Source organism: Panthera pardus, unplaced genomic scaffold, assembly GCF_024362965.1.
Source record: "Panthera pardus isolate Hobbes unplaced genomic scaffold, ASM2436296v1 HiC_scaffold_13, whole genome shotgun sequence".
Classification (NCBI taxonomy): Eukaryota; Metazoa; Chordata; class Mammalia; order Carnivora; family Felidae; genus Panthera; species Panthera pardus.
Window position 1 is genome coordinate 147,737,948 of NW_026526688.1, and position 12,760 is coordinate 147,750,707.

Below are 12,760 nucleotides of genomic sequence, written 5' to 3' on the forward strand. Positions count from 1 at the left end.
TGAACTCAGACTGAGAGATCATGACCTGAGCCGAAGTCAGGGGCTCAACCGACTGAGCCAGTCAGGTGCCCCTGATTCTAAGCTTAATAGACAACCTGCTTACTATAAATCTGCCTTCCTATATATATTACTGCAATGTTTTCAACCTCTCCTCTCCAACATAACTAAAAGGGTCAATAAAATCCCAACACTAACAGTGATTTGCTAGGGCAGTCATTTTTAAGTAGGAGGCATCCCACATATTAAAATTCCCAAGGCACTGTTTGTCATTTTATAAAGCATCTCAAAACTTTGAGATTCTTAAGGGTTCCTTCCACTGGTTGAGAATTATGGGCCTCCATAGAGAACAGAATGACCTCATTCAGTGAATCTGATAATTACACTTCTCCCTACAGATTAAAATTCTGGGTACAGTAGGGGTGGCTGCCTAGGTAGTTCAGTCGGTTGAATGTCCAACTCTTCAGTTTGGATTAGGTCATGATCCCAGGATAATGGGATCTCTCTCTCCCTCTGCCCCTCTCCCCTGCTTGCATGTACCCTCTCTCTCTCTAAAATTAAAAAAAAAAAAAATTTAATAAACTTGTGGCATTTTGGTGTTTATGTATCAGTTTCTGCACCCCAGGTTAATTATATGCATACTACAAGGGAGAGATAGTTAAAGTGCTAAAGAACCAGTTACACATATTTAAAAGGAGTTGGCAGCTTATGATACTAAAACTAGAATGGGCCTTTAATGGAGGTCAACTAACCCAATCTAGCCTGACATTACTCCAATGAAAGAATCCCTTCTGTATTTCTGACATTGGTTTAATTTGTCTACTTTCTACTAACACCTGAGAATAACTGCACTGATAGCTGACCCCAGAAATGAGGGGAAAAGAGGGGTTGGTAGAACACAGGTCTTTCATTTCTAAAGGTAAGTAAACCTAAGCCAGGCACTTCAGTGAAAAAAGAGGCCACAAGACATACTTTGGGAGATAAAAATGCAGAGTGGACCAAAGACAGAAAACTAAAGGAAAATGACAAAAGGACCTGAACAGGGACTTAACAAAATAAATCCAAACAGCAAATAAATTAATTAAATAAAGGAGCACAATCTCATTAGCAACCAAAGAAATACAAAATTAAAAACATAGAAGACATTAAATACCCAACAGAATGACAAAAATTAGGAAGCTGAATAATACCACTTTGGAAAATAGGCATCATACAAAAACCCCACCAACCAATGATTTTATTTCTTCTTTCTAGAGAAAGTCTTGCATGTGTGCACCAGGTTTCATGTTCATAACAGGGCTGTTTTTACAACAACTAAACTAGAAATCACTAAAAAATTAATCAAAGGCGTAGAATGGAAAACCAGTGATGTCTGAATATAATTGAATATTATATGGCAATGAAAACGTACAAACTACAGCTGTATGCAACAAATGAACAAATTTCATAAACTTACTAAGCAAAGAAAGCAAGAGGGAAAAAAACTGTAACCAACTGATTTCATTTATGTAACATTCAAAAACAGAAAACTAAATTTTATTTCTTAGTCATATGTTTGTGGATAATTAAATTACTTTTAGAAAGCAGAAGAATTATTATTGCAAGAGGTATTTTATGTGAGTGATTACCCCTAGCGGCGTTGTTACCCAAGGAAAGGAGATACTGTGACCGGAGGACAAACAGGGAGAATAAGAGTAATATTCTATTTCTTGACCTGGTTGATGGTTAACTTTCAAATTGTTCTTCAAACTATACATAAGTTTCCTATACTTTTCTATAGTTATATCATATGTTAATAAAAAAAATGTTGAAAGAAAAAAACAAATTTACCCACTTTAAAATTCTACTTAAGGATAATCTTACCTTCCCCCCAAAGACCAAACTGAAATATCAATTTCTTAAAACAAAAAATGGAGTCCATGGGGCACCTGGGTGGCTCAGTCGGTTGAGCATCTGACTTTGGCTCAGGTCATGATCTCACAGTTCGTGAGTTAGAGCCCCACACTGGGCTCTCTGCTATCAGCACAGAGCCCACTTCAGATCCTCTGTCTCCCTTTCTCTGCCACTCCTCTGCTCATGCTCGCTCACGTGCTCTCTCTCTCTCTCAAAATAAATAAACATTTTTTAAAAAATGGAGTCCTATGGAAAGGAAGTCTCTTCAAGATTCAGTCCTGGATTATTCTAAGGATCAGAATATTCTAAGCACACCCTTACGTTAAAGTTAACTATGCTTGGCAAATAGGTATGTGAGAAAATATTTTTGGTTATTCACAACCATATATCCTCAAATTCTACAGAGCATCCTGCTAATGATTTACATTTTAAATACTCAATTATTATTCCCAGACTCCTCATACCAACAGCTAAACTTTAAACAATAGACATTTTTGTTCAATCCTGTATCCTCAATTCTAACAAAGTAAGTTTCTACCACACATTTCCATTCTGATGATTTCTACTATGCTACTTTCAAGTTCAATTCTCATTTCTCCAGAAACAAAAGTCCTAGCAATCAGATCCCTTTCCTTCGTACACATACAATATAAAAATTTTGCTATAAAAAGTGAAATCTAACTGTTATTCCTTATTTCTTATTTGCAATGTCGAATGGAAAGTGCTGGGAAATTCAAAGTTGTGTCCAGGGTGAAAGTCTGGCAAGAATGAAAAGTAAAACAAGTAAGAGATAAATGCTTCTCTCTAATACATATAAAAGACTCAAAAGATAAACTAATAAAAAAGTTATTGGGTAGTTTTTTTTGTCTTTGTTTTCTGTGTTTGCAAGTTTTTAAACAAAATGTAAAAATCTACTCAAGGAATTTAATTTGCAATTAGATTTTTTGACTTTTTAATTAATTCTTAAAAACTTACAATTCTACTTGGATGCAATGAAGTACATATCTTAACTGCATCGCTCAATGAATGTTTACACACACACACACACACACACACACACACACACACACACGTACCTCCCCCCACACATACACACATTCATCCATATATGAAGGTGAAGAGACAGACTTAAAGCTAGATTTGAAAATTTTATTGGAAAAGGGAAAACAAACAAAAACCCAAAGGTTAAATACTACTGGTCCTCTAAAGCAAAAAAATTTTACTTTACTTAGTTAATTTTATTTTCATACCTCACAGTCATCTTGTGCACTTTGAACATTGCACCATCTGGCAACAGGTTCAGGAACCACTTCCCAATCCTCACAGACCTGTTTAAGGATATTCACAAATGTTGTCTTCCCTGAAGCTGTTGTGACAGGAAAAGGAAAATTGAAGGAGACTTAGAAAAAAAAAAAAAAAATGCCAAAACAGTCATCAGCTTTTACAAAATTTATACTAGCAAACAATATAAAAAAACAAAAATATTCAATTTCCTAAATGTTCTCTTAGATTTGCTTTCTGAAAGGGTCCCTACCCACTTGTATTATGGACATTTGTTTGTTATTGTTTTTAGTTTATCAAAGCCATGGAACAGAAGAATTTTAAACCTGGTGACATTGTAGGCAAGGTGTTACAGCAGAAAAAAAAAATCCTAGTCTTAGCCTCACTTTCCTTAACCAAGTAATTAGAGACAACTTTGCGGAAAATAGTTAAAACTATTCTTCCACTTAGTTAGATATGTGATTTTGGGCAAGTTACTGAATCTCTGTGAGCCTGTTTCTTCACAATACAATGGAAATAATAATAATACCCTCTTTATGGAAACCACTGTGATAAACAAGCTATGAGTACAGTGACAATAACAGGCTCTTGCATTTTCAAAATTTTCCTCTCTACTTGCTCTATTTTCTCAGTTTACAAACAGGCTTACGTCCTTCCTATCTAAAACCAACTTAAAAATGGCCAAATGAACTATAAAATCAATATAAAGATGCATCCAAAACCTAGAGCTTTAGAATGAGAAATAATATGATTATATGACACTAATCATATGACACTATATGACATTAAGCCATAGTGTCTAACAGAAATTATAAAAACGTTTTTGCACAGCACCCCTGTAAGCAAGCAGTAGCCATGTTTTTTCTGCTTCACTTTAAAGGTTCTGTGCACTTTATCCAATCCTTAAAGAAAACATGTTGTACTTTGCTTCTCCCTGATCATTCACTAGTTTCTGAGACACCTAGGAGGGAAAATAAAGGAAATAGTTCAGGTATAATCAGGGCATATTATATTCACTACTTTAACATTACCTGGGAATACATTCCATTAAATAGTAGGGAAAGTCTTGATCTAGAATTTAACAGGGTATACCAATACTCCTAATGACCACCACACCCTTTCTATCTTAAGTCACCAAATGCGGTTTATATTAGGCATCTCTGGTCAACATAATGTGTGTGTCTCTCTCCTCTCTCTGTCCATATGTATATAGAATTACACATACACACACACACATAGATCAAAAAATATAAAAAAAGCAGCTTCTAAAAGCTTTTTTTAAAAATTTTTTAATGTTTTTTTTTTGAAAGAGCGCATGTGTGAAGGGGAGGGGCAGAGAGAGAGGGAGACACAGAATCCAAAGCAGGCTCCAGACTCTGAGCGGTCAGCATGAAGCCTGACCCAGAGCTTGAACTCATGAACCACGAGATCATGACCTGAGCCGAAGTCGGATCCTTAAGTGACTGAGTCACCCAGGCGCTGCAGCTTCTGCAAGCTTACAAGGAAAACTTCCTCATCTTTATAAGCTGGATTCAAAGAGGGCAAAAAGAACTTACCTTTCATGTGAAGAACCATATTCAAACCTAGGACATTATCTAGGCAATAGAAAAGAAGAAAAACCAGAAGAACTTTAAAGGATCACACATAGGGCCAAAACAGGGAGTGGGGACAGGGGTCAGGGCCAATAAGAAGGTAACACAGAACAAAGAACTGCTGAGAAGCAAAACACAAAGTCATATTATTACCACAGGGCAGAAGAAAAACTTTTAAAGATAAACTAGATGATCACTAGATTTAATCACAGGAAAAACACTGGTGACCACAGATTTTGTATGGGGAGAGTAATTACAGGGACTGTAAAGTATTTAGAATGGTAAGCAGAAGCATATATAATGATCACTGGACATTCACTGAGCTAGATGGAGGAAGGAAAGGAAAATATGATGTTCAAAAAGAGGATCCAAGGAATGTACTAAAAAATCAGGCATCACCCAGAGTCTGAAAGCACTTTTTTTTTAATTTGTTTAAGTTTATTTACCTATTTGGAGAGAGACAGAGACAGCACAAGTTGGGGAGGGGCATAGAGAGGGAGAGAGAGAGAGAAACCCAAGCAGACTCTGTGCTGTCAGATGTGGGGCTCGAACTCAGGAAACCTGAGATCATGACCTGAACTAAAAACAGAGAGTCGGACACTTAACCGACTGAGCCACCCAGGGGCCCAGAATCTGAAAGCACTTAAAGCTAGAGCATTCAGCTTTCTTCTGACACGCCTATAAATAGAAAAATTTCATGTGGTCATACTCTAAAATTTTAAGAGCAAAAACAGTTACTCTTTAAAATTACTTTTAGTTCAAGCAGAGTAACAACAGTTACTGTAGTTCCCAAATTAATCTAGTCCCTTGACTTTTTAACGTTTATTTATTTTTGAGACAGAGAGAGACAGAGCATGAATGGGGGAGGGTCAGAGAGAGAGGGAGACACAGAATCTGAAACAGGCTCCAGGCTCTGAGCTGTCAGCACAGAGCCCAACGCGGGGTTTGAACTCACGGGCCACAAGTTCACGACTTGAGCCAAAGTTGGACGCTCAACCGACTGAGCCACCCAGGCGCCCCTCTAGTTCCTTAACTTTTGAGGGGAAAGTAGGGAGCTGAAAAATAAGCTAATTAATAAATTAATATTCTATGAAAGCAAAGGAGAACAAGAACCAAAGACACTGATGTTAATAACTTTAAAAAGTCATGTGGAACCTAACAGAATTACTAATGGCAAACAAGCATTACGATCCAAAAATCATCTGTACAAACTATTAATATGAAAAGAAGCAGGTAAGGCCTCCATAAATCTAACAGAAGGGAGCATTATAGTAACAGAAAACATGAGAAGATGAGTTACGTGAGTATAAACTAAAATGACCAGTTAAAGTTCAAATTCTAGGAATCACAAAATATTCTTCTACACACACATTAGCAATTTGTACGTTTCTATTTATTTGGGACTGGCAAATAAGGTGGAAGGGACAGGAACAGCAGTGCAAGCACATTAACAACAACTAACAAACCTCAGTGTCAGGAAGACAAGTTGGAACACAACTCATCCAACATCCAAATAGCAAACTGTTATCTTACAGAAACAGAAGCCCAGTGTTACCAGATCTTTAGATACCGTACAAGACACCAAGAATCTAGATGTTCAAAAACAAATCTCAAAAATGTTAAATGCTAGAAATTCATTAAATTTGTTTTTCAAGAGCGCCTGGGTGGCTCAGTGGTTAAGCGTCCGACTCTTGATTTCAGCTCAAGCCATGATCTCACGGTTCATGGGCTCAGTCCACATCAGTTCCATGCTGGTGGTGTGGAGCCTGCTTGGGATTCTCTCTCTGTCCGTCTCTCTCTGCCCCTTCAGTGCATGCCCTTTCTCTCTCTCAAAATAAACAAATAAACTTTAAAAAATAAAATATTTCCAACGTTCTAAAAAAAATGTTCTTAAATAAATTTTTTTTTCAAGTCTATGCCAGCCACTATTGTGCAAATGCAAGGCATCAGTCTGCAACTCTTTCCAGTGTAGGTAATGGAGAAGTCAGAGAAGAATTTTAAGCAGGGGAGTAAAACAATTACATTTATATACAGAAAGTCTGCTCTGGAGCTAGGTAAGAGAAGATGGAGATGGGGTGACACATTAGGAAATGATTCAGGTGCTGGGAAGATTAAAGATGCTTAGGGAGATCTAGATATATGTTGCTTAACTGGATTTAAGGAAGGGAAGAGGATTAATTCAGTGTGGTATCTAGGAGATGTTGTTGTTCATTCAAAGTTACTTTTGAAATGGCTTTGTTCAACTACTTCCTCCTTTATATATGTTCTTCTTTACCCAAAAAGTGGCTATAAGGACTCACACTAGTAAACATTCACTTTCAAAGAATTTATCCTAGGAGAAAATGAGAATCTATTATATGGATCTTTTCCACTGGTGCCTTAATACTGGAGCAATGCAACAAGATGTCTTTGAGGGTGTGTTCAGATATTTTCTACTAGGAATACTGTTAAAGCGTCTACTTTGCCTGGTCTTTTTAAAGAAGTACAAGGGCTTTGAATGTGGTAAGAATTCAAAAACATTTGCTGTATGCATGAATGGCCAGTACCCAACTTGGAGCCAAAAAAATTCTATCAGAACAGGAAGTATCAGGCATAGGTTTCCTGTGGTAGGAAATACAGAAGAATGTAAGTTCAGATGTACCTTGTAAAATGATATGCATGGTATAGTCTGCCCTCATCCGGGTTAGGAACAGAAAGGACACTGGTCTTTGAATCATAAGCCAATGTTTACTTGGAAGTGGGGGAAGGGGTGAGGAGCTCCATGATATTAAGATCATTAAAAACTCTTTCCTTGTACTGGAATGTTTATAGCTATTTTATCCCTAAGCGTTAAAACTGGAAACCATCCAAATGTTCACACCTGGGGAAGAGATAAACTGTGGTATATCCATGCAATAGAATACTACTCAGCAATAAAAGAGAACTACAGACACAAGTATAATAGAAGATGGGATTCAGTAGGCAGAAAGGGAGAGGCTAAGTAAGACTTGAAGGTCACTGGGTGGGGAAAAACATATTTTAAAACAATGCTGGGAGTGTCTGACCACAGCAGACTCGCTGAGGTGTAGAGTTCCTCTTAAGAAATGTAACAGACATCGCCTACTCCCCTCAGGAATTTGACAAAAGATGTAACTAAAAGTAAGTGGTAGACCTTAGAACATAAGACCCACAAGGAACAGTATGGCCATACATAGATCACCTCCCACACAATGGAAACAAGCCACTCAAAAAGTAATGACTAGGCATTTAGTTACATAACCAATAAGGGTAGAACCTGAGAAGGAACAAAGGGGAAGGACAAGTGGGGGGTGGGGGGGGTGCAACCAGAACCTATAAAACAAGGACTCTTGCCTACAGTCGCTGGGCATTCACTTGCAAATGCCCCCTCTCTGTAAAGAGAGCTTTTCTGCAATTCTTACCTTTCTAATCTTAGATTCTAATAAACTTTTGCCTGCTGCTCATTTTATTCTGTGTCCACCTCTTCATTCTCCCAAGCGGGGAGACAAGGAATCCCGGGTACTGAGCAACATGAAAAAATCTAAAAGCATTATGCTAAATAAAAGAAGGGAGACACAAAAGGCTACATACTCTGACTCCATTTATATGACATTCTGGAAAAAGGCAAAACTTAGACAGAAACCAGATCAGGGGTTGCCAAGACACAGGAATGCAGAGGGAACCGACGACAAAGGAGCACCGGGGAACTTTTTGAGGTGATAAAAATGTACTGAATCTTGACCATGGTGGTAGTAAAACAGCATTATATGTTTGTCATACCTCATAGAAAAGTACACCTAAAAGGATAATTTAATGTATGTAAATTACACCTCTAGAACTAACACAGCCTCAAGATAAAAACAAAAAGCAAAAAGCCCTCCCCTTGCGCGATCCCAACAAAAGGAGGAAACGTGCCCAAAGTGCATCTTTCGAGGCCCCCATGCCCGGGCATGCACCACCGCCTGACGCCCGGGGGCTGCGACGATCCTCGGGCACGGGAGGGAAACAGGGCAGGACAGGGCAAAATGCATTGGGTGGGAAGGGAATTAGAGGCCCTGCCGCATCCACACAGACCTGAAGGAAGCCCCCACTAAGGGGAAGCCCCCCTGCTTGGGGGCCAACATTTCCCGAGGCTCCTTACCAATGTTCCCTTCGATGGCAATCTTCTTGATGCGGACCCCCTCAAAGCCGGTCGCGGGAGACGGGCAGCTCCTCTTAGGTGGGGTGGCCATTCTAGTCTGGTGGTGGCCCGAGTGCATCCAACAGGGAAGGCTAGGAGGCGGCCACAGGTGCGCGCGCTGGGGCTCGCGCCACTGCGGAACGAGACTAGACGCGCAGGCTGAGCTCCCGCCGGCAGCTAGTACCCGGGACCGCGGGTCTTGGGGTTTGATTTTGGCGCGCGGAGGCTGCCGACGGGGGCGGGACTGCGCCGCGACCGCCCGCCAGCGGGGAAGCCACGCCCCCTCCGTCTCCCCAGCTGGCAAAGTCTCTAGCGGCTCCTTGGCCTTGGCCACCGCGGGCGGGGCTCCTGCGTGCGCGCCCAGCACGTCGGGTCACGCAGGAGCACAGGGCGGGACGGCGCGCGCGACGACGCGCCTCTTCCCAGGACCCGGGGGTGGTGGTTCCGGAGGACTAGCGCCGAAGCTGGAGGGCGAGCGAGGGAAGGGGTTGCCACCCGCTCTCGTCACCAGGATGGCCGGCCCCGACTCCGGAGAGTTCGCCTCTCCAGCGGGTCGTGTGGAAATAAACAGAGCATCTGGAACAGAACTGGCTGTGACGCAGTGTATGGTAGAAAAACCAAACGGATTACCCGTGTAGTCCAGTCCGAGGACAACGGTCAGGCTAGGTCAGGCTAAGTGCTGGCGGGCAACCCAACCCTCAGGAAGTGTATTGCACTCTTACTGCGTGCCAGACACTGTTTCGAGCGCTGTTCTTGAATTAACTCGCAGCCCAGTGCAGGAAATCCCACCATTAGCCCGATTTATCAGTGAGGAAACAGGCACTGAGAAGCCTACTTGTGCAAAGTCTCAAAGTCCGTAAGTGGATCTGGCATGGGAATTTACGTAGTCTGACGCCACTACACAGCAAGCTTTTCCTGATGTCTCAAACCCCTGTCCCGTTTGATTTGAGTCTCTTTTATGCTCATAGAGAATACGTCACACCAAAATGTGCCACTATGGCATACAGATTATTTCGAAATAAAGGAACTTTAGAAATAGTGCAAGGATACTCTGCCCCTCCCTTGTCCCCCCTGAAAGCAGATGAATCTATATAAAAGGTGCCCTCCCTGTATCAGGAGGGCAGAAGACCTCCTTATCGCCAAATAGGGAATTGAGGGCTGAGAAGGCCTATGAACAGACCTTGCTACTTACCAATTTACTACCCCAAGCCCAAACCCCTTTGTCTTGTCAGTTCTTCACTAATTTATTGTTTCTTTGTCTAAAAGATGCAATGACCTACTTTGGTTATTCCTTTGAATTTATTGTTATGGAGGTCCTGTATGTGCCGTAATTAAATCTGGTTTTCTCCTGTTTATCCTGTGTCAATTTAATTACTAGACCAGGAAAAGAATGGAAAACGTAAGAAGGGAAATTTTTCCTTCCCCTACAATGCTATGCAGACGTTACCACACCACGTAGGTTTCTGTTCAGCGTGGCAATAAGATAGATAGTTTAATTTTGCATTCCCTATACCTGACACATAGTTAGTAAATGTTGAATTTTTGAATGCCTACCTATGTGCCATGAACTCTGCTAGAAGACTTATCTAGCTGGCAACAGATGCAGTGTAGAAATACTCTTTACAATTTGTTTTTAATCTTGGTAAAGATCTGGTAAGCTGGCACTATGCCATCTAGGAAGTTCCTGGGCTCAAATGGTCTATGGAAACCAAACGCCCTATTACTCTTTGTTACCTTGAAATTACCATCAGACCTGAAATGCATCCAGTGGTAGAGTCAGAAGTGGTGTAATGGTGAATCCATTCTAAGAAAAGGCAGAAATCAAAATGTGAATCCATGGGGAACTCTAGGATAAAAACAGTAAAAATCATTAACTTCCTTATAATTATTTTGTTATTATTTTATGTTTATTACTTTTGTTTATCCGCATAGTAATTACCAGCAGGATCCTTGAAATGAAAAAAGCCTGAATGCTTGTCATCAGGGATGGCAAGGAATCTGGGGAAGCCACTAGGTATTATATTCCACATCCAAGCATGGGGGGAAACCCATGAAATGGTAAAGGTATTGGGCGATACTGAGAGGAGTAAGGCAGGGTTAGTCTCTGAGACCTTCAAATAGGAGGTAAGTAGACGAAGAAGAGGAAGAAATCCCAGATGGATCTAATAAAGATGTTTAGAGTTGAGGAGCAGAAATAGCCAAGAGTGGTTTCCACAAAAGGCACATAAGAAAAGTAATACAGTGCCGTGATTGAGAGGTTTAAGCAGTGGAAAACTATAAAGACTAGTTTCAAATTTCAGCTCTGCCAGTTTCTGGCTGTGAGAACTTGAGTCCCTCAAAGCTTAAAAGTGTTCCTTAAAAAGACAAAGTAGATGGGAGAAACAGGGAAACCTACCTTTCTTGGCATCAAGTTCAGCATAATTTCCCATTTTCCTACATAAACCTGTGTATAATGCAAGTAAGAGACAAAAGCACTTTTAAAATCACCTTCTTGATTTTTGTACACAATCCTTTACCTGCAACCCTTGTAACCAGATGTTTGAGAATGCAAACATTTTTGGATTTCAGAAGAACAGTAGTGTGAATGGAGTATTACTCAGTAATCAAAAAGAATGAAATCTTGCCATTTACAACAACATGGATGGAACCAGAGTGTGTTATGCTAAGCAAAATTAGAGAAAGACAAATATCGTATGACTTCACTCATATGTGGAATTTAAGATACAAAAAAGAGTAACATAAGGGAAGGGAAGCAAAAGTAGTATAAAAACAGGGGAGCCTGGGTAGCTCAGTCGGTTAAGGGGAGTAAGGCTCCCCCTACCCTGACTTCGGCTCAGGTCACGATCTCACAGCTCATGGGTTTGAGCCTCACGTAGGGCTCTGGGCTCAGAGCCTGGAGCCCGCTTGGGATTCTGTGTCTCCCTCTCCCTCTGCCCCTCCCCTGCTTGAACTCTGTCTCTCTCTCTGTCTCCCAAAAATAAACAAACAAAAAATAAAAAAGGGAGGGGGGCAAAACATAAGGGACTCTTAAATACAAAGAACAAATAGGGTACTGGAGGGGTTCTGGGTGGGAGGATGGGCTAAATGGGCAAGGACCATTAAGGAGGACACTTGTTGGGCTGAGCACTGGATGTTATATGTAGGGGATGAATCACTGGAGTCTACTCCCGATATCATTGTTGCACTATATGCTAACTAACTTGGATGTATATAAAATAAAAAATAAATATGTGTATATATATTGGAAAAAAACAGTAGTGTGGTACATATATTATGTAACCATCCCTCACCCTCCTGCAGAGGTGTTAAATCCAATACACAGCTATTTTGCCCTGAAACAGATTTCACATTAAATGGGATAAAGACTATTAACTTTATTTTTTTTTAATTTTTTTTAATGTTTATTTATTTTTGACACAGAGAGAGACAGAGCATGAACGGGGGAGGGTCAGAGAGAGGGAGACACAGAATCTGAAACAGGCTCCAGGCTCTGAGCTATCAGCATAGAGCCTGACGCGGGGCTCGAACTCACAGACCGCGAGATCATGACCTGAGCTGAAGTCGGCCACTTAACCGACTGAGCCACCCAGGCACCCCAAGACTATTAACTTTAGATCGGGTTAAGTTTACACTAAATTCAAAAAAATACTTTGTTTTCCAAGCATTTCAGATTTTATGAATTTTGGAATTGCAGATAAGACAGGGTATTGGTGGCACCTGGGTGGCTCAGTAGGTTGAGCGACCAACCCTTGATCTCTACTGAGGCCATGATCTCACAGTTCATGGGATTGAGCCCTGAGTCAGGATCTGTGCTTGACAG

At 40.7% G+C, this 12,760-nt stretch overlaps 1 protein-coding gene across 1 annotated transcript in view; it reads right to left on the reverse strand.

Moving 5' to 3' along the window:
* DCK (deoxycytidine kinase) overlaps nucleotides 1–9,269 on the reverse strand; it is a 33,618-nt gene extending 24,349 nt beyond the window's left edge. The window contains exons 1-2 of the mRNA XM_019467994.2: nucleotides 8,902–9,269; nucleotides 3,141–3,256 (exon numbers count right to left, since the gene is read on the reverse strand). Of these exons, the coding sequence (XP_019323539.1) occupies nucleotides 3,141–3,256; nucleotides 8,902–9,019 (234 nt within the window). The 5' untranslated portion in view covers nucleotides 9,020–9,269. The remainder of the gene's footprint in view (nucleotides 1–3,140; nucleotides 3,257–8,901) is intronic.
* Between the last annotated feature and the right edge of the window lie 3,491 nt (nucleotides 9,270–12,760).